Below are 21546 nucleotides of genomic sequence, written 5' to 3'. Positions count from 1 at the left end.
TAATTATGAATTTTAGTTATTTACTGTCTCCACTGTTTGAGCTCCTTAACTATTAAGCGTTAAAGAACTTAGCTTCAGACTGTACATGTATTTCTGTGATCTAGAGTGGTGATCATTCCTAAACATTGCATTTCTCCTCTCCCAAGCAGTGATGCTGTTGCAGGTTAAACTTGGGATTAATTTTGGGTGTCCATGTGTCCCAATACTTAATTTATACTGATGTGGGGGACTCTGTAGTATAACTTCATATCTTTAGCTCTCTTCAAACATTATACGTTACTGACTTTCTAGTTTATTAAAGCTGGTGTCTTTAATTATTATGTAATTATGCATTTCTTTAAGTCTGGTAAAAGCAAAGCAAGTTCCAGAAAGAAGCTTTAACAGAGGCTAATATAGCATGCTTTTTCAGAGATACAAAATTACTCAATAGTGCTGATACTTGTAAACTTTTTGTATAATATATATGGAACTGGCAGATGTACCTTCTATTTAAAGTTCTTTCATAATAAATAAGGATTTTAAATTTGGTTTTTTTTTAACTTTTGGATAGCTTTTAAACATTGTTTTACTCGACTTTTCCATGCCAGGTATCTACTTTGATTTGAATTTCTACTTTCAATAAAAATGCATCAAGGAATATCACAGGCAAATAAATTGTTTTGTTGGAATATGAAATAATTTTGTGAGTTCTTCAGTTGCTCTAGTTGCTCTGTGCCTTTGAGCTAAGAGTGAGACTTTTGTATTCCCCTGAGACTGGACACATGCCATTTGTCATTATTTTGAAAAAACAAATTCTCATCAGGTGGAGAAAATACCTGAAGATTGTTTAGTAGCTATAGAAGTATGTGCACTCAAAAGCATTAGTAACTGCTAATGAAAATCTGGTTGTTACATCTTCCCTAATAGAGGACACCCCTTTTGATTTGCTTTTCTGGACTAGGAGCTGGTGCAGCAACATTGGACTTGAGGGCAAGGAGAGTCTCCCCTCCTCTGCCTTGGGGGCTCAGGAGAGAAGAGGACTGAGGAAATAGCCTAACGTGGTTAACATGGAAGAATATTGGGCAGGGGTAGATGTCAGAAGCTGACAAAAAGGGAAATTAGTCTGGAAGAAAGAAAGTAGAAAAGTCAAAACAGCTGTAATGGTGGGGTGCCCTGCAGAACTTCATTTCCAGAGTTGCTCAGCAGTCTGGTAAATAATGGTGGTTTTCCCCTCTCCATCCCTTCTCTCATGTGCCTCCATCTCATCAGCTGCTGATGTATAGTTGACACAAGCTAATGTCTGGAAACAATTTATTCTGGTTGTAATATGTGCCTTCAATTTAAAAGGAGTACTGTGCTGTTCTCCTAAAATACAGACTCATGCTAGTGATCTGTTTGGAAGTGAATCATTCTATTTAGAATTTAGCATAATTGTTGTTTTGCAGTAGTATAGTTCATCTGGTAAATCCAAAACTTAGTATTGTAATAACATCTGTATATAAGCAGTTGGATTCTAGGAAACATCTGAATGGTGGTAGAGGGGTGTTGGTTTTGGTGTTTGTTTTCCATCCAGAGCAAATTAAAAGAATCCTTGGGTGAGTTGGTTTGTCAGAGTTTGCCATCTTTTCCTCCAGGTCAGTGTTACCTTGGTTTATAAAATGGGCCCTTTTTGGAGAATGTAGAGTTGAGAGTTATTTGAAGTTAAAGATGTGCTCATGTGTCACAAAAGTTGAAAACTGTATAGCACGTCATGAAGAGGGTAAAAAAAAGATTGAAATGTCTGTCTGCTGATCTGTGATGCTGGATGATTCAGGTAGACAAGAATTTCAAAAGCTTGGTACTGTCTGCTCACATACTCAGCATATCTTGCTAGTGAAAAGCAGCAATATGTTTAGTGCAGAATTTGTTCATGTGAAATGCATACATACTTACATACCTCTGAGTACATTTAATTATGGGATATAGTAAATACCCCTTTTGGGGGGCTAACTGATTTTTTAGTATTATTATGGCAGGGATATCATGGAACAGTAATGTGTTTGTATGCTTACTTTAATCTAGAAGGCATATGCATCAAGGAGCAAAATGAGAGTTAGTGCCAGCCAGTTTATGGTGTTTCCTGACATTAGAATAATTTGCTTTGGAATGTTAACATTTCTGTAATGTAGTTATATGCATTTATTCCCTTACATAATTATGAAGAGTGTGCCAGTGTGTGTCATCTTCATTTTATGACTATAGCAGTAATACATGCTGCACAATTACTGACTGATGTTTTGTCATCTATAATCTGAACAGTGACACAGCAAGAAGTGCTTTATGAAGAAGTTTTATGCAGTAGTTCTGGTCAGACAGTCCCTGTGATACAGGAGGGAATTCTAGAACCAGTGTGAAGTGAAAGAACAGTTGTTGACCATAGTTGGTGAGGTATCTGAAATCAAACTGCTGCTGCAAAAATTTTTATAGGTAATGTTGGAACATTAGTTAAGAATGACTGAGAGGAAGAATGCCATCTATTGACAAAATTTACAGCTTTTATTTTTCTGTTAGTAGTGTCAACTCATATTGATCAATTATCAGAATATTGCATGACAACTTTAATTGAAACATGTTTAAATGCCGTGTTAAAGTGTGTTTGGAGAGAGGACCTTTGCGAGACTTGATTAATGGCTGCTGGGTTTTACTCGATTCAAGAGCTTTTCAGTAGATAGATTGGGGTTTGTGGGTTTGGATTTTTGGGGGGTAGGTTTTTTTTAAAGCCTCTGTAATATTGGTATTAATTTCAAGCCAAGCTTGCACGTGAGCCACAGCAACTGCAAAATTTATAATAGGGTATTTCTTCAAGGGAAATACTGCTAAAAATTGCTCTAACTCTTGTGAGACCTGTTCCAGTAGGACTACAGAAAGAATATTATGCCATTACTGTTTAATTCAATTTCAGGCATTAAATAACCACAAAAAAGCCATACATATGCATACTCTTAAAACAAAAGCAGAAATATTGGCATGCAAAAGTTAATATATTAGTCATTTGTAGTTTAAATCCAGTATTTAAAAACTACAGATTTTTTTTAAGCTATGTCTTTAAACCTGTATTTTTAACCATAAAGTTTAGTGGAAAACAATACTATATAAATAATACTACCAGCTCATCAGTCTCTGGTGAAAAATATTGGTGGCTGAATATCTTGTTAGGCAGAAGACTTGTAATGGCTTGTGGCTGGCAGAAGAAATGGTAGTATCTAAGGATGGATTTCATATTCCCTTACAAAATGATGTGGCAGCAAAACTGCAGAATGACTGATAAATTTTTGTAATCAAGGCAGAGTGCAGCTGTTTTCTTAAGAATAGTCGCTGCTGAATTATGCTTCAATTTAAAGGAAAACCAAACTTCTTATTGATGTATGTGTCTTCAGAACTATTTCTCCTGTGCTGTCCTGTAAGCAGACAAGCAATCAATTTAGATTACTATTATAATTTTGGATTTATAGGCCTTTCTTATAGTATTTTATGTTAAAACCTCCCAAGTTACTTTAGTGTTAAGCGAGAAAAAGAACAGCTGTGGATGATAGTGGAAAATATCAAACAGATACTAACTAGTTTCAGGTGGAGTGTATTAGACTGAAATACATTTTAAAAATGAGAGTTGTTAGGAGCTACAAATGTGTTTTTTGGCACAGGTAAAAAGGTGCCATATACTGTAACTGCTGAGAGGAGTACTTGGAGGCTTTTTCCCCCTGTGTATCTTGTTGCCAGTATTGTCACTACTTGAGAGCTGGTTTTGTATAGCTTGATTTGCAGAGTAAATCACTCTGGAAATCACAAGGAAAATAGATTGCAAATGCTTCAGCTTTAATTCAAGAAATTGTATAAATTGTAACACATTATACTGACAGAGAGAAAAGATTTCTGAAAGAACAACAGGTTGAAGAAAAAACTTGGAAGTGAGGATGAATGGTTTTGGTTTTTATAAAAATGAAATGTCTGATTCGGTGTGTATATTTTTTTATACCCTATTCTTTTTGTCATTGAATTGCCTGGCAAATGGCCTTTACTAGCCAGGCAGAGATAGTTTGAGATTACTCCAGAAGGCATAAGTATTGGTAGTGAACCTGGGTATTAACTGAATTATAATGGAAATAGGATAGGGAATGATACTGTGATAGACAGATAAAACCTAGAAATGTTTAAAACTGGGCAGTAGGAGGGGGTTCTGTCTTCCAAGCTCCTATTATGCTTTATTATATGCTCTGGTCCTTCATATTATATTAATGGTACTGGTGTGTCAAAGTGTTTGCAGGATTGAAACAGAAGAAACTACTTCAGGTGGTAATGTAGAACATAATAAAAGTTAAACACTGGTGCCTCCTTTATTATTATTTTTCCTTGAAGTGTAGGAGCTTTTCTGAAGGAGTTTTTTTGAATGTATTTGAATTCCAAGAAGTTTAAAATATAATACAGGTAATTTCAATTATGTAATTTGAAGAAAATTTGTCATGAGGTATCAGAAAAGAGTCAAAATAATGTAATAGTATCCCATGCTCAGCCTGAATATTCCTGTGGCCTCTTTTTTCATCTCTTTAGGAGATATTTGGTTCATATTTTCATAATACTAATATTTATCTTTTACTAAAATAAATAATGGAAATTAGAAGATTGGGAATGAGAATTTAGGTATATTTAATGTGTACAAAGTATAGGTACTAATTTGCATAAGCAGACACAGCTTTTCTGACTGACTTTATAGGCATTTTTTAACGAAATAGATGAAACCTAAATGTATCTCCTAACTAATACTACTGGGTAAATTTGAATTACTTGAAAATCTGCTCATTTAGAAGTGTAAGCTTTAGTGTCACAAAAGACTTGAGTTTGAATAATGTTCTTTTGGTATAATTCCCAACTTGTTCTTGTCTTTTGCAGGTGGAAGGTATCAGCTAGAAATAAAAATCCCAGAAACATACCCGTTTAATCCTCCTAAGGTACTGCAGACACACATTTTTGGATAATACAGTTTGGCTAACAAGTTGGGTTTGAGTATTCTTACTTACTTGTTTGCTTGTTTGTTGGGGTTTTTTGTTTGTTTTAATTCACTTCTAGACAAGGAACTGTTGGAACTGTTATATTTACATAGAAATAAAACAGGATGTAAAACTGTATCCAATCATAAGTACACTCTGTTCCTAAAAGTACAAACTGGGAAATTCTGTGGAGAAGCTTGGGCCTTATCATTTTAATATTTTTTCTGACAAAATGAATACAATTTTCAGGTAGTTTTAAATGATGTAGCGAGTACAGCTGTCTTCCCTCCCCTTTTGTTGAAGAAATGTTGTAATAAGGAGTTACTGGTTCTTTTAATTTCTTAAGTTATACTTAAAAGGTTCTTGAATCCAACCTGCCAAGTTTTTAGTAGTAATCAGAGAGTGACACGTACAGTTGTGTGTCTTGAAGAACAACAAAAATATAATAGTCTTAGTGCTTCTCTGTTGAAAGAATAGATAATGTGAACATGGATGAGAGATGAAAAATGGCTGTGGTAAAGTCATTCATATATTTTTCACAACTTACTGGCCTTTTAATTTTACTGCATCTTTCTGTGACTTCAGTTGTGTGGTTCTGCTCTGAATGTTCTCCCCAGCCATGTGCAGCTGCACGTTCCTGTGCCCTGATTTAGTCCACTCTTCAGTGGCTTGAATCAGTAGACGCCTGAGTTGTCTGACTCAAATTCTTGATTGGCTTTTTGTTTGTCTGAAAGATTTCTTTGAACCAAAAACATGTCCTAGATTCTTCTTATTTTCACCCTGATACGTAAGGAAGGGAACTGGGAAGGAACTGGGGAAGAGGAGGAAGAGAGAAGTGCCAGTAGCTCATAGCTTTGAATTACTTCCTTGAAGCTGGAGCAAAAGACACAGAAAATCTTAAAGAAGTGTCTGTTGGTCTCAGTTCTTTAATCTGCACATGTTCTGGTGGGAGCTAAAATAAGGAGAGCTGAAACAGGTTGCGGACACTGAAAGATGAGTTTGTATGCCATGATTTATTTCCTGCCGTAGGGCTTGACAGATAATGCGTTCTTTTCACTAATTTGCTTGCGGGTCAGGGGCAAAAGTTGAAAGATCTATGCTATACATAAAATGTTTCTCAGGAGTTTGGGGTCAGGAGGAGATGAGAAACAGACGGGTCAAAATCACTAGAAGGCAGTTAAAGTGCAACCTGAAGAAAATGAAGGGAATTTCCAAAGTCATGTATGTCCTTTCTGAGGACAGCTTTGGTCTCCAAGAACTTCAAGAGAAAGTGCTGCTTTTACCTTTCTTGGTGCCTTAAAAACACCCAGAAAACCTAAACCACCAAAACCTGGTTTTAGTAATGCTTTGTGAGCATGAGTACACTTTAGTGTAAAAATATGGACTTGATTAATAAGTGCTGAGACTGGATCCTTTCAATAGCAAAGAAAAATACTAGTAATCTAATTAAGTTTTGGGTTGGTGAACGGCTTTCTTGCATATGAGGTAATGAGACAGGTTGGTTGTAGACATAGTAGCACCCACCAAAGAAATTTCTCTAATACTTCTGTAGCCAACAATTTAGGTCAACAGTGAGTGATATCCAGTTCCTGTGTTAAGAGTTCAGGACTGTGAAATCTAGAGAGCCTACTTTTAAAAATGTTAGAAGTTTTAAGTCTATATTTGACCACCTGCTTGTCAAAACACTTGTATGCTGGAGGATGTTTCTAACTAGCTTTGTGTGATACAGGGATGTGAACAAGACATGAGAAAGCAGTTAGGGATGAGTTTGGGGCACTTGGCAGCCCAACAAACAGCCTTACAAACCTGAAGCCTCTGAAATAAGCAGTGTCAAGTCTTAGTTCCATTTGTAGTACTACATTTTCTGAATTAGTATTTCTTCATAGTATTATTTTAAATAGTGGATTTAAAATGTTTACTTAGTATACTGCATTTAATGACTGCTTTTGTTTTTAAAAGTTCTCTTGGTTTTTTTAGGTGCGGTTTATCACCAAAATATGGCATCCTAACATTAGTTCAGTCACTGGGGCCATTTGCTTGGATATTCTGAAAGATCAATGGTAAGATTCCATGGGGGTTTAAATGGGCAAAATCAAGTATACTGGTGTCCTGGATAGACATCAGCTCACCTTGCTTTTTGCCTTGTGCTTATAATTTGAGATGTCCTTAAGCAAACATTTTGGTAGGGTGTTCTGAGGTGCAGATGTGCAAATGAAATGATTGGGTGATAGTTTTGGATGTATGACATACACAGTAATACATGGATGTAATTTTTGGATGTAATACATCCAAAATGTATACACAGTAATATTTGGATGTAATACATACTAAGTATGTATTACATACACAGAGAGCTCTTCCAAAAATGTTTGCACTACAATGAACATTTCATTGTTGACATTGTGGGTGGTTTTGTACTACCTATTGCCTTCTTTGATCAGTTAATGTTATTGCTGAAGTTTTAATAGCCCAAATTTGTGGAATAGACTTGCATCCAAACTAGCAGCTGCACCCATTGTTCATTTATTTTCAAAATAATTGATTTCATGTGGTTTGAAGATTGTGTACAACAGTTGTATGATAGACATGATACCTAATACAGATGGTTATTTTCCTCCATGTCTGCCCCAAAAGAATAGGACTGTAAGTCCCCAGCAGATCATACCGGTATCTAGTCCATACAAACTTCAAATGCTTGGAAAGTCAACAACTTTGTCAAGCAGACATCAGTTGGGTTTGAAACAGAAACTTCAGAGGAGAATGCTGAAGTCTTGAGGTCTTGCAGGTGACACATCCTGGGTATTAATCTCTTACAGATGTATGAGATTATAGAAATCTCATACAGATTATACCCTGGCACAGTATAGTGTAAATTACTGAAATGAAATCGTAATGGTTAGAAACTGTTGTCTTTCTACCTTCTCAAATAGCATATATTTTCTTACCATCTCAGAGCACTTGATGTTCTTTCAGGCAATAGAATTTTTCTATATACATGCCATGGTACCTGGTATGGTTTTTCTTGTCAGTAAAGCCAGTGCACTTTTGTACCTGCATCTTATTGTTGATACCACCATACAGTTTTACGGGAGATTTATGATTCTTTAACTGTCCAAGTAATGTCTCCTGAGATATTGTACTCTGAAGCAGATTAGTGAATGGGCATGAGGTTGTCTGTAAGTATCAAAAGGCAACAAACACCTAAAAAACTCATGAGCTTCAACTTAATTTATGTACTTTTGGGGTTATTAGTCAAAACCTTTGATATTGGAGAAGGACAAACAGGAGAGAAGAGTTGACATGTGTTCTTGTAATCTTTGAGTTATGTCTAGCACAGATAATTTGATCTGTGTCTTGTTTCTGTTATTTCTGCTTGATGAAAAAAACCCAAACATTAATATCTCCCTTCTCCAAGATGTATAAGACATAGGGGTATTGGAAAAGAAATTGACTTCTGTATATTTAAACCAGCTGACACAAGATGCCATCAGTATTGTGCCAGTTACATAGTTTTAAACTCTTCCTTTGAAAGAGTGTCTTCATTTGGAAGCACTAAGGAGAGAATTGCACAGAACCTGCTGGTGAGGGTGGGGGATTTCCTGTATACTATTAATCCCTCTTCAAATGATTCTTAATGTAGTGGGATCCCTTCATTTTCTAGTTGTGCTATTTGTAAGTTTTGTTTCTTTTCAAATCATAGAATGGTATATGAAAATCACTTGAGCATTGTTGAAGTGCCTCTAGTCCTTTGATAAGAGCAAACTTAGAGCTGCCTCCTAAAGTAAATTGTTTACTGTTTGAAGCATTTTTTATTGTAATAGAGAAAGTTGGTTTTTTCCAGAGTAGCTTCCTAAAACTCACTAAGCAATATGAATAGTTAATATTGTTTAAATAAGTTGTTTATTGTTCTTCCATATATGTAGCTAATAAAGAAATGCCCACAGCATAGAATTATAGAATGGTTTGGGTTGGAAGAGACCTTAAAGATCATCTAGCTCCATCTCCCCTGCTACAGAGAGGAACCATAGATCACTTCCACTAGATCATGCTAAATCTGAGGTGGCAACATTTGTATTACATGTGCACACAGACAAAAATATGTATGTAAAAGGTGTACTTGGGAAAAATTACCCTCTAGTTCAGTGAAGTACTTGCAGATGCATTTGAGTCTTGTCAGTGGGCAAAGGATTAAGCCTTGAGGAATGGTGTGGCTATTAGCCCAGGCTTCGCTGGCTTTCCATGGCAATCCTCAGAGTCTCACAAACTTGGGAGTTTGCTGAGAATCATCCCACTCTGGGAAATGCTGGTCACAGCCTGCTGTGGTCCAGGACAGCTCTAAGGGTCTCAGTACCATTGTTCATAGATAGGGCCACAAGATGATAGATTGAAATCATCTGTAAATTTCCATCCTGGCCACAAGGATGAGTTGGTATTTACTGGAATATTCCATGAAAAGTCCAATAACAAGAATACTATTCCACTTGGTCTCTTGTTCAGATAGGAACTCAGGGCTATTTGCTGGAAAACAGGAGCTTGCTAGACAACAGAAGTTCTGGGAGCAGACAGTGTTTTTGATAAGCTCAAGGGAACCTAACTGTCCAGGTGCCATTAATCCAGGCTGAGACCTAACAAGCATTCCTGAGACCATAGCTGGCCCAAGGAAGGAGCCAGGGGGAGGATGTACCACCACACACCACCAAAAATAACTTTATTGCATGTCTAGGTTGAAAAGTGGTTTGAATAAAATGGCTTCATTAGAAAGCAAACAAACAAAAAATAAGCAATCCCAATCTCTACCCTCCAGATGAATAAGTTAATATTTAAGTTATTTCACCAAGCATTCAAGAGTAAATTGGACAAATGCAGTTCTGAAATATTCCTGTGGAATTATTCTAGAAAATATATTTAGTTCCACAATCGCTCTTGTCAAGTCTTTCAGCAACAAGATCTGTTTTTGAAGTGCCACTTCATTGACTTGTGATGTTCTTAACTGAATAATGCTCCTCTTGTTGCTGTGTGTAAATACAAGTGTGAAATTTCTCTGCATATCTGTTTTTCAGTGAGGTTTGAGAGTTAAAGGACTGGAGAAGTTTGGTGTATGTGCCTTAGCAGGATTTCTGAAAGAGTTATTTACTAAGCTGTTAAAAGACTCACGTGTAGATGGTGAATACAAATATAAAGATTTTAATGTGTTTCTGTAGTTTTAAAATGTCTCTTCCCTACTCTCCCATCCTGTGGTAATGGTTTTCTGTTCTAATGAGCATAGATGATACTCTGCATATTGGCAGGAGGTTTTATCAGTTAGCAAAGTAATGTATTTAAATTATTTCTAATAACTAATGAAATTCTTTTTCCACATTGCATTGCTTGAAACTGAATTTCTTTGCAGCTGTGGATTTTCATTATGTTTAGATTTTTAAGTACCTGTTATGCCAGTTTGTTTGGAAAGCAGCTACTGTTTGCTGCTAGGATTAAAATAGGAGTATGATTTTGTAAAAGGAATACTGTTTATGTTTTTCTGACATATTTTTCATTATGTGGTTTCACTTACTATGGCCTGTATTTATCATCCAGGCTAGTACTCTGTCTCAAAGCTTTAATCTTAAATATACAACATATCAGTGCAGTTCATTGAAACCTGAGAACTAAATTACTGGAAAGCTGTTCTGCGTAAATCCCCTGAGCAGAGATTAAGTGAATGTGTCATAGCTGCATATATGGCTACAAAAACTGTTGGCTTCTGTGGGTCAGTAATGAATAATAAGAATATTTTTGTCATAGTGGCTCCACTGGAGGATTCATGTTTCGGTTTTAGTTGCAATGCAGAAATCATTATAAGAGATAATACAATTTTAATAGATAAATAAGCAACAGCCAGCTTGTAATCTTCCTGCCTACCCAGTACTGCTGGGTTTTGTTCAGGGTGTTTGAGGAGCACTGAAGCTTCTTAAAGTTTTGAGAAAAACTCAGAGAATATTAACATGGTTTTAGGGAACCCTTCAGCAAGCAGGCTGTCTTTCCCCTCAGTGCTGTGTCAAAGCTATCCTTTTTTTTTTTTTTTTTTTTTTTTTTTCTCTGATAGATGCCTGGTCTTGTAATTGTCCTGTAAATAGTGACTATGCAACGGGCTTCCACTCAAAGGCCTTATTCATTTCCTTCCAGATTCCATAAGCCATTGGTACAAGGTCCCAGAGATTTTTCTCTTGGATTAACGAGCTTATTTTTTTCACAAATGGAACAAATATTGCAGATTATGTAGAAAAAAATGTTCCCGTAGCCATGTTTGGTTGACAGAGTGGAGTAGCAATCTGGTGCCTGCAGCTGTTCCTGGCATTCTGCTGAGTTACCCTCTTGGAATAATGAGAGAGATTGTTTCCTAGAGAGGGATGTAAAGAACATAAGTAAAAACTTCCTAAATGGAGAATTACTTAGCCTTTAAAAATGAAGAAAAAAAATAAAACCTGGCAGTGTTTTGTAATCCTCTTAGGACTCTCTGCTCATCAAAAGGTAAAAGAGATTTCTTTCCTCGGGCATGCTGGGCACAGCTGGCTTGCTGTGCCTTTTAATGTTAACACTATAGTCACCCAAACTAGGGGTGCTCTTTTTTAATGGAAATGCCCTAAGATATTATCTTTAAAAAAAAGGGGTAAAAGTGTAAGTGAACAAAATGTATATCCAGCTCTCTTTGTTCTGATGCAGTCCAGATTTTCCTTGTGGTTTAGCAAATGCAATGCCAATAGAAAGCTGAGTTTTTGGTTTGGATGTCCAGAATGGAGGCTTTTAGTTTCAAGTTCTCTGAGGGACAGTGTGTTCCTGTAGGGAACTCTCTGCAGCTCACTGGTGCATAATAGTGGCCTCCTCCCATTTTGCAGCTGGCAAACCTGCATGATAGCTAAACAACATTTTGGGAGTGGAAGTCGAGGGTTATTGTAAGCTTCAGGAGCCAGTAATGTCATGGGACAAAGGGGATGTAAGGTCATGTGCAAGGCAAATGGGAAGTTATATCTGTAAAACTCATTATACTCAAAACTCAAAGCTGGCTGCTTGTTGCTGCTGATCAGTCAGGTTTCCATTGAAGTGGTGTACCTGTTTAGAGAGTTGTTGTACAAGAAAGATGGGAACCATAGGAAAAACCTACAGTGAAGTAACAAGAATGATAGTCTAAGCAAAACCAATGTACAGTGAAAGATTGGAGAGCCATCTCGGTGTGTGGAATAAAAGCATGGTGAAGAATTGAAGATTTTCTAAGCACCTTCTGAGGCATCATTTAAGACCAGATCAGATGGAAGTCTGTCAGGAGCAATATGAAACCTTGCCTTTGGCAAGGAAGATAGAACAAACCTAGAACACAACCATGCAGCTAACTTGAGTTACCAAAGAGAATTGCTTGAACTCCATGAGCTGTTGCACATAAATCCATACCTAGAAGTAAATTTCAAGTGTAGAAAGAGCTGGAAATACCTAATTTTTTCAGGGTTTTATTCTAGATCAATAAACCTTTGAGGTGTAGTGGAAAATTCAGCTGCCTTTTTTTTTTTTTTTTTTTTTTTTTTTTTTTTTTCCTTCCCTTGGACATTGTTCTTTGGCTTGGGAAGATATTAGGGAGGGTGTAGGGGCGTGTGTTGGGATTTTTAGCTTTGTGCCACTATCAGTATAGATTTTCTTTCAGAACTGATAGTGGGAATTGTTCTTGCTTTTTGCCTACGAGGAACAGGTCCTGCCATATTGGTATCTGTAAATATGATTCTAGGCAGTCATCTCCATTTGCTGTATTCTCCCAAAAGAAGGTAATGGGAAGAAAGAAGAGCTTTTAAGTTCATGGGAAATCAGAATCTATTTTTAGCTGTTTCTTCAGTGTCTTCTGTGAATCTTAATATATATCTGAAAAACTAAGATTAAGCTATGTAGAAAATAACAAACCATTTTTACTTTCTTTAATCACAAAAGCTAATTGGTGTTCTAAAGGTAGAAGATTTTGGATGGTTATGTTATAGTTAAGCAAAATATGTCAGTTTTTCTCTACCATTAATCACAAACTTTAATTTCTTCTTTTGTTTAATACAAACAGCAATTGAAGCTGTAATGGGTTTTGTTTTATGATTTAAAGATACTTCTTTCAGTGTTTGTCCAATAAAGACTGTGTTACTATGCATGAGATGGGAAAGCTGTTTTAAGACATGAGACTTGAAAATCAGTTGTAAGCTACATTTTAAAATGTGGTGTTTTATAAATGTGGCTAAACCAATCTTGTCTGAAATGTAGTATTTCAGAGTTTAAATTCTCTGATCATCTAGCCATCTGTATATATAAATGGATAAATTGTTGCTTTTTATTGTTATTTTAAAATTGGAATGTCAGATGTTTAAGTATCAGCATGCTTTGTATAAAAATCTATGAATATAACAGGTAAAGAAGGATGGAAAGGACCTGGCAGTCTTGAAAGCCAGAGACAGCTGGACACAGCTGGTGTCCATGGCACCTGTGGTTCTTAGTGATGGCCCCTGCTCCTCAAAGTATATTTTACACTCCTCTCCCAGAAGGTACAGTGTAAATGCAAGTAAATTGCATGTAAAAGTGGCACAGAAGGCTGTCATCCTTTTAATGTCATCTTCCCTACATTTTCAGATGTCTCTAAAGGAAAGGACAGAACTACTTTTTTTTGGAGAAAGTAATAATAGCATTAGTTATGGTTGATAGGTATTTCACATTAAGTCTGTCCTTAAAACTACAGTAAATAACATAAAAAAAATACTGGGGAAAAGACTTCACGTTTTACAGTGGGTGTGGCAGATGTGATAGTACCTGAAATCGATTGCATAAAAATAGAAATTAATGCATCCATTTGAGCATAGTAAGACCTGAAAGACTTAGTATTACAATGACACCTGAATGCTGGAATAGTAAATATGTTGCATTACATTCCTATAATGCTAGCAGATGAGACTGTGAATGATGTCATCAGTGTGTACATTAAATAGGTTAATATCAAGACAGTATAAACTTCTAGAGATTACAAGCCCAAGGAAATTTTAAGAGAAAAATAGCATGAGTTACATGTTAAGAAAAGAAAATCACCAAGAAATAGGTTTGAAAGAGGAGAATTGTATGTTTGATGGTTTTATGATTGTCAGTATTCAGATTTAAAAGGGCAAGGATTTTTTTAAGTTACTACATTCAGCTTAAGGAACTTCAAGCTGGTGTGGCAGTTAGAATGAGACACTATGTGCTAATTAAAATCTCTGTCATTTGGGATGTTTCTCACTTGCATTTTGATGTAGAACACTGCACTGCAAAAGCTCAGCAATAATTATCAAGCTAAAAAATAACTTACTGAGAAAAATCTTCTAGAATTAGAAACAATTAGGGAAGAATGGCATGTTTGAATGGTTAGTGACATAGCAAGAAAGCTGTGAATGTAAGCATCTAGGAACATAATATTTGGGTGCCACAAATGTACCTCTGGCATTTTATTACCATCTATGCTCTGTTCATTGGTATACACTGCTAGAGTACCTCAATACAGTGACTCAGTACTGGAAAATACATAAATTTCTGCAACCCAAGCCTGGAAATGCACTTGCACACTGTTTCCTTTGTAGCTGGACCATCAGGTCAGACTGCTCCCCACCTGTTCTCAGAAATCCTTTGCATTTATTTGCAATCTTCTGAAAACTATAAAGTGTTCTCTGGTGATTGAAAATTGAGATTTGTAAGAAATTGAATGCCTGTGTTTCACAGCTTTTCTCTGACGTTCCTGTGTCATAATCACTTTGCTCAAATCTAAAATGTCACATTTTTCCCACTCACCTTGCTACTAGTTCTTAAGCAGAGTAAGCAGATTTTGTATTGGTTTGAGCGTCTGTCTGTGCCATTGCCACAATGATTTTAGGAATCTAGTTAACTGTTAAAATCAGAAATACTCAACTTCCACAGAGTCTGTGGAGTTCTTACTTGGTTTCCAGTGTATGCCAACTGAAATGGTAGCTCAAAGATGTTATTTATGGTAAAAAGCAAATGGAACTGTATAAATGTTACAACGTTCCAGACTTCCAGTGTGTAATAATTACATGTAATTACTTTTGAGGGTTTATTGACTTCTCTGAGCATACTGGGTTTTCCCATACTAAATTATTGAAATGTCTTTTTCTAAATAGACTCTGAGGTCAAGATAAATGATAAGAACCTAAAATCTTACAAGTTCCAACTCTGGGACTCTGCTACCTTCAACGGGGTTCTTTCACAGGGGCAAAGAGTGACTCTACAGGACCATTGTGACTACAAAATGTTTTCCTGCTGCTAACAGTTGTTTCAGGTTGTAGTGAGAGGCAGCCAAGGAAATATTTTGATTACACATTTCATAATTAGCCTAACCTTTTTATTATCATAGTCGTAATTAACTATGTAAATGGTTCGATTTAATGAAATGTGTAATGTTCAAACTGGTGCAAAGAAGTGCAGTGTATAGAATTCCTTACCTGTGAGACGCGTTTAAAATGTAGGTCAGTGCTCCTGCACGAAGAGTGCCGGCAGAGGGAGCATCCGCGGGCTGCCGGCCCGCCCTGCACCGGCAGAGAGGGGGAATGGCACTGCCTGCTTTGGCCTTGCTTTTTGTGGTGTTTTGTTCCCCCCCCACCCATGTGAAATGAATTGCGTTAAATGGGCGTGGTGAAATGTGTAGGTCAAGGTACTTTCCAAAAACTTCAGAAAGCAAGCATTGTTAATAGGAAAGTTCATGTTGGAAGCCTTATTTACACACATATATATACAGAAAAGTGTTTTAATAACTATAAGCTGCAGCAGTTTAAAATTATGTTTCTTGGACTTAAAATCTGTACATGAACTCATATCTTCTATGACAATAGAGCCACAAGGGTGAATACAGGCACGGGATGTGGTAAAGGATTTTTTGAATTTTCAATTTTAGGGCAGCAGCAATGACTCTAAGGACAGTGTTGTTATCACTGCAAGCATTGTTGGCAGCTGCAGAACCAGATGATCCACAAGATGCAGTAGTGGCAAACCAGGTAAGATACTCAGTTGACTGTGATTTTGTAACACTTCTGTAATCTTTACTGACTCAGGTTAGGTTCCAAGGCTTACAGGAGATACAAGATTTTAAACAATTTATTGTAACATTGCATGTACTAAATGTGATGTGAGCTGCTCAGTGTTTTGAGCTCTTTTTGAATTCCAGAGTGAGTATTAGTTACTCCACAGTGTCAGAAGGTTTTGTCCTTTATTTATATCACCTTGTTAGAAATGTCAGGAGATAGCAGCATAGTTAAATGAATTTCAGTGTAACGTGCCTTTTAAAATCTAAAGCTTCCAGTATAAGAGAAGCAATATGCTATTGGTTTTAAATGAGTTTTAACTTGGTGGTGGTAATTGGATTTGGCTTGGTATGTAGCTCCTCTTCTGCATTAACATGAATGTTGTTGAGCATTGTATTTGTTTAATGTCAAAATTTTATGAATAATGACTTGGGGACAACTGTTTTAATCACTGATTGAATTGCTATTAATAAAATTTTATAATCAATAAGGTTTGTTACCTATCACTATTAGTGATAGCTTTTAATAACAAAAAATGTCAGTTGGATCTTAGGCCATATCAGGACTGGCATGATTATGTTTAAAATGTTGCTAAAGGATAGAAACAGTCATTCCTCTGACAATTCTCAACAAAGTCCCAAGTCTGTGTGTGTTTTCCTTTTTACTCTGGGGATGGAGAAGGGCAGCCTGGCTTCCCCACTGACTGGCAGTAAGGGTGTTCTTCAGTAACTGAAGAACAAAGCAAGGTGGTGCTGGAAGAACCTTCTATCTCACCTGTATCTTCTCTAAGTCAGAACCTCCACGATAGGGTGACAGGGTGTGCACTCTCTTCCTTTAAAACTCAGCGGAGAATGATAGATAAGATTTTTTCAAACCTGTCAGGATTCAGGGGGAAACGTGGAGATTAGAGGTAGCCCATTGCTCTGCTGGGTGCCTGAGAGCTGTTTGATGCCGCTGTACTCAGTAAGTACAGAGGGCTTGCTTGTGGGATTCTGCAGTAAGGCTGCTCTGAATAAATGTCCCCAAACAGTTCTGTCAGGCTGAATTGCTCTGCCCAGGGAGAAGTGTTGCAAAGGCCAGAAAGGCCACCAGGCACATCGCTGCACTGAGGTTTTTTTCTGGATGTATGCCCTTGCTGTCACACTCTCATTGAAAAAACCACTGTGTCCTTTTTTACAAAGAACAAAAATAGTGTTTCCTGCTTCTGGCTCTGATGGTAGAATTTTAAATGGGAATCATAACAGTACAGGCTTTTGAGCTGGTAAGTTTTTTTCTCAGGCAAAAACTCCATGAAACTGTAGATTCCAAAGAGCAATTTTCCAGGCTGCCCCTCAGGTGCTTGTGGGGGTGTGTCCAGTGGGATTGTGGCATGGCTGATGTGGGGAGGATTCAGGTTATCTTGTTTCCTGCAAATACCGGCATGAAAACTATGCTGGGGTTTGGCCTTGAGTTACAGGCACGTGTATGTAAGTAGAAAATGATTATAATGGTTTTGAGAGAGATGTTGGTAAACAACTGCTTTTTCATGTGTTTATTTGATGTTGGGGTCTTTTTACTTTGTTTGGGGTTAATTGCTTTTTCCAAGACAGAAATTCACAAGGAATTAATTATTCTCCATACTTGTGCTATTTTATTAAACTGTGTGTTGTCCAGGTAAATGGAAGTTCCTACAAGCTCTTGAGAGAATCCCAGGGAGAATTCCTGTTTGAGTAAGAGCAGTATTTTCAGACACCAGCTGTCTGGTGTATTAGTTGCTTTGGTTGCTGGGTTTTTTTAGTACAGCAACATGAACTGCCTCAGATTCCTGATACTGAAACATCAGTGAAAGTTGCCTTTGGGCTTTTCTAAATTCAGTGAGAAACTGGATTATTTACAGATACCTAAGTAAAGGAATTCTATTAATAGAACACTGAAAGCTAGTTCTGTGTAAAAGGCAATTATGACTAATTCTTTGCACTTTAGCTAGTTGCTTTCTAGGCTTGGCAGTGTTCTCAGAAATATTTTTAAAAAATTAATTGGGGGAAGATCTCTCAAGAGCAGAAGAAAATAGTACTTCAGGGTGCCACTGGTGTTTAACTTAATCCCTTTTTTTTTTTAACCATTTCACCAAAAGAAATTTATTACAGATCACTGTATTTATAACAGTGATTTATTTCCAACTATAGATTGCCTTCCATGTTTGTTTCAATGCCATTAGTGCCACCAGATAGTAAATGTACAAATTATGACGTATGGATCAGAATTAGAGGGAAGTGGGCAAGGCACACAAAGCAGTGTGGTTGTCATAGGAGAGGCAAAATGACGTGTAGAGCATTTTACTGTGTTTTACAGATCTAATTATTATTTTCTTGTGTTAATGAAATGTCAAAGAATGATAATCAACCATGTTTCTTGTCCTTAAAATATACTTAAATATTTGAAAAATGTATTTCCTAATATCTTGTCTTATTACAGTGATGATCTAATGGAAGAGGATTTTTTAAGACAAAAAACTTGATATTGCATACAAAAGCTGTTAAAATGGGAAAATCCTTTAACTTTGCTGAGCACAGTTTATGACAGATGACCCACTTTCTTGGCAGTTGAGTTCTTGGCACATACTAAAAATTCTCTGCAATATGGTCCAGTCTGTTGTTTATTGGAAAACTGGTTAATGACGAGATTTGGTACAAAATAATATAGTTACGTACTGGCATGATTTTTTAAATTTTTTCCTGGTAAATAATAGCTTTCATGAAGAGTTGCAGCTCCCTAGCTTTTTGCACTTGCTCACCCATTTCTTAGGTCTTCTTCTGTGACCTGTGTGATCAGGATCCTCATTCTCAGGAAGAAGCCCAGTAGTAGAATATTAGCCTAGACTGAAAAACTGCAGACCTACTTGCACTGCCTAAAACCATATAAAATATATATTTTTAAGTGATTAGAGGAATGCATAGAGTAGTACATACTACCATGTTCAGGAGGTGTTAACACAGGGATAATTTGTACTCTGTCACACTGAATATAAATTTTCAGCAGCTGTGCTAAATATAGCTACTTTCCTTTGATCTGTGCAATTGAGAGCAGTACCTGGCTGCACACATCAAATACCAACAGTGCATAATTTAACCTGAAGGCAAACTCATTATATCAAATGCTTGCATAGGTTTGCTCTTTGTGTAATCCTCACCTCTAAATTTACTTCAAGAATAGCAGCATGATCAGTATGAAACATTGTGGAAGATATTGTAGGAAGGATGATGGGCTGCAGTCTGCCATATTGTCTTGCTGTTTGGTTGGATTGCTGAGTTGATTTAACTTTCTGCTTTCCCCTCCCCTCTCTCTTTTGTGTAGTACAAACAAAATCCAGAAATGTTTAAACAGACAGCTCGACTTTGGGCACATGTGTATGCTGGAGCACCAGTTTCTAGTCCAGAATACACCAAAAAAATAGAAAACCTTTGTGCTATGGGCTTTGATAGGGTAAGTATAAATAACTTAAAATATTTTCAGTAAGGACAGGGCAAGTTTTCTGTGTATAAATACAGGGAGTCATCAGTATAATCAGAATCTACTAAAGTAGATTCTCTACTTCTATGATGTTGTGTAGGTCTAATTATGCTATTTTGCTAATTATTTTTAAGAACTGGAATTTTAAAATACTGTGTTAAAGATAAATCTTGTGAGCTACCCCTGCCTTTTTGAAACAGTTTTTTTATCAGTTATTAGTTGTGATTTAAGAAATGGTAAACTAATGTGTTTTGATTTTGTCAACTTTTCATTCCACTTCCTGGAGCTGCAGGTTCACACACTGAAAATATTATTGCTTTTGTTTTCTCATTGCAGAATGCAGTAATAGTGGCCTTGTCTTCAAAATCATGGGATGTAGAGACTGCAACAGAATTACTCCTGAGTAACTGAGCCATATAGAGAGAGCTGCTTCTGTAGTCCAGCTTGCCCCTTCTGGAGGAGCATCACCATCTGTTATTCCTAGGATTCTATATAGATTCTCTTTCAAAACTGGCACTCTTGCCTGATGATGCTATCTAGGCACTATTGGAGACTGAAAAAAAGCGCTCTGTAAATAAAGCTAATTAAACGTCTGTGTAAATTTAAAAAGGGGAAATACTTTAATTTTTTTTTCTTACTAAATATTGTAAAAATTCTTTGAGCTCAGCTAAGATAATGGAGGAAAACAATGCCTACTTTAGTGTTTAGCAGTGTGACAAAGACTAGCAGGAACTTGCTTCAGGATTTTGATTTAGTAATTCAGAAAGCAACATTTTGAGTGTTAGTCATCAAAATTGTTGGTGCCACTCATCACAGTTATCTTACTGTTTTTAACATGGATCCTATGTGCCTGTGGATTGACCTATATTTGCATGCTTGTACTTAATAGACATATTAGGTAGGGTTGCTGAAGAGAGCACCATTGAAATACTCAATTGCTTTTGTAACTTTTTTCCTGACAGACTTTAAAGACTTACCCAAAGTTCTAAATGGTGACCTGTTCAGAACCATTTTCTTTCTAGCTTATTAATTGGGAAACCTGATTCTCCCCTCCTTTACATCATACTGTTGATTATGTTTCATCATCTGTGGGTAATATGTGTGCCATTGCAGCAGTCTAGGGTCCCCTATAAAAATATATATTTTGAATTATCAGTAGTGATTTTTCATCCATCATATTTTCTACACAATCATGTAAGGAGTGTGCCTCGATACAGCACAAAAAGATGGAACTGGTTTCATTTCTTTTTTTTAAATCTTAAATAGCTGTAAAGTGTTCTTCAGTACACTCTGGATAATATGATTTCACAGGGTTTGAAGGAGGACAAAGCTGATTCTCCAGTGTACTGAGAATGGAAAAAAAATTTTTTTGAGTACTTGATATGATGCAATCAGCTGTTTTTTGCAGCAGTTTTCTAGCTTTATTTTGGGCTTCAGTTTAAGGATTGCTTATCAGGTACTTTAAAATTCATCCTTACTTGCATTTTTCTCTGGTTAACACATGGAGGCTGTGTTGGTGTTTTTACTGTACATACTTCAAATGCACATAGAATTAGAAGTGTGTTCTCAATTTAGCTTTTTTTTTGGATTGATGTTTCTGATAAATGAGAACTGAAATCTTAACTTGGCTTGTACATACAGTCAGTCTTTTTATTTGTATTAAAATGACATTTCATCCTGAGTGCAAAAGCTTGAAAATTATTAGTCTTGCAACTTCAAACACTAGTACATCTATTTAAAGAAAGCTGTAATGTCTTTGTGAATATGATGCTAACTTTTGAGAGTATATCTGACAAGGAAGTTCAGAGAAATCCTGAGACTAGAGAGTGGGGATTGTGGATAATGGAGTACTGTATCAGTCATCTTTTCTATGACTCTTCTGTTCTGTTTGTTTTTTTTTTCTTTTTTTCTTTTTTCTTTTTTTTTTTTTTTTTTTTTTCTCCTAGGCTGTGGATTAATGGGGTGGGGAAATATGTGCCTGCTTGGGGTTTTTCTAGAGCTGTGAA

The 21546-nt window shown here is 36.5% G+C and overlaps 1 protein-coding gene across 1 annotated transcript in view; it reads left to right on the top strand.

Annotated features, from left to right (window-relative positions):
* The window catches only part of UBE2K (ubiquitin conjugating enzyme E2 K), a 39643-nt gene extending 18414 nt beyond the window's left edge, over positions 1–21229 (top strand). Inside the window, exons 3-7 of the mRNA XM_066317093.1 lie at positions 4903–4961; positions 6978–7060; positions 15925–16024; positions 19385–19513; positions 19877–21229. Of these exons, the coding sequence (XP_066173190.1) occupies positions 4903–4961; positions 6978–7060; positions 15925–16024; positions 19385–19513; positions 19877–19951 (446 nt within the window). The 3' untranslated portion in view covers positions 19952–21229. The remainder of the gene's footprint in view (positions 1–4902; positions 4962–6977; positions 7061–15924; positions 16025–19384; positions 19514–19876) is intronic.
* The last annotated feature ends 317 nt before the right edge of the window (positions 21230–21546 follow it).

Source organism: Sylvia atricapilla, chromosome 4 (genome assembly GCF_009819655.1).
Source record: "Sylvia atricapilla isolate bSylAtr1 chromosome 4, bSylAtr1.pri, whole genome shotgun sequence".
Taxonomy (NCBI): domain Eukaryota; kingdom Metazoa; phylum Chordata; class Aves; order Passeriformes; family Sylviidae; genus Sylvia; species Sylvia atricapilla.
Note: the sequence above shows the minus strand (reverse complement) of the source record. Positions and strands in the feature narration are given on the sequence as shown.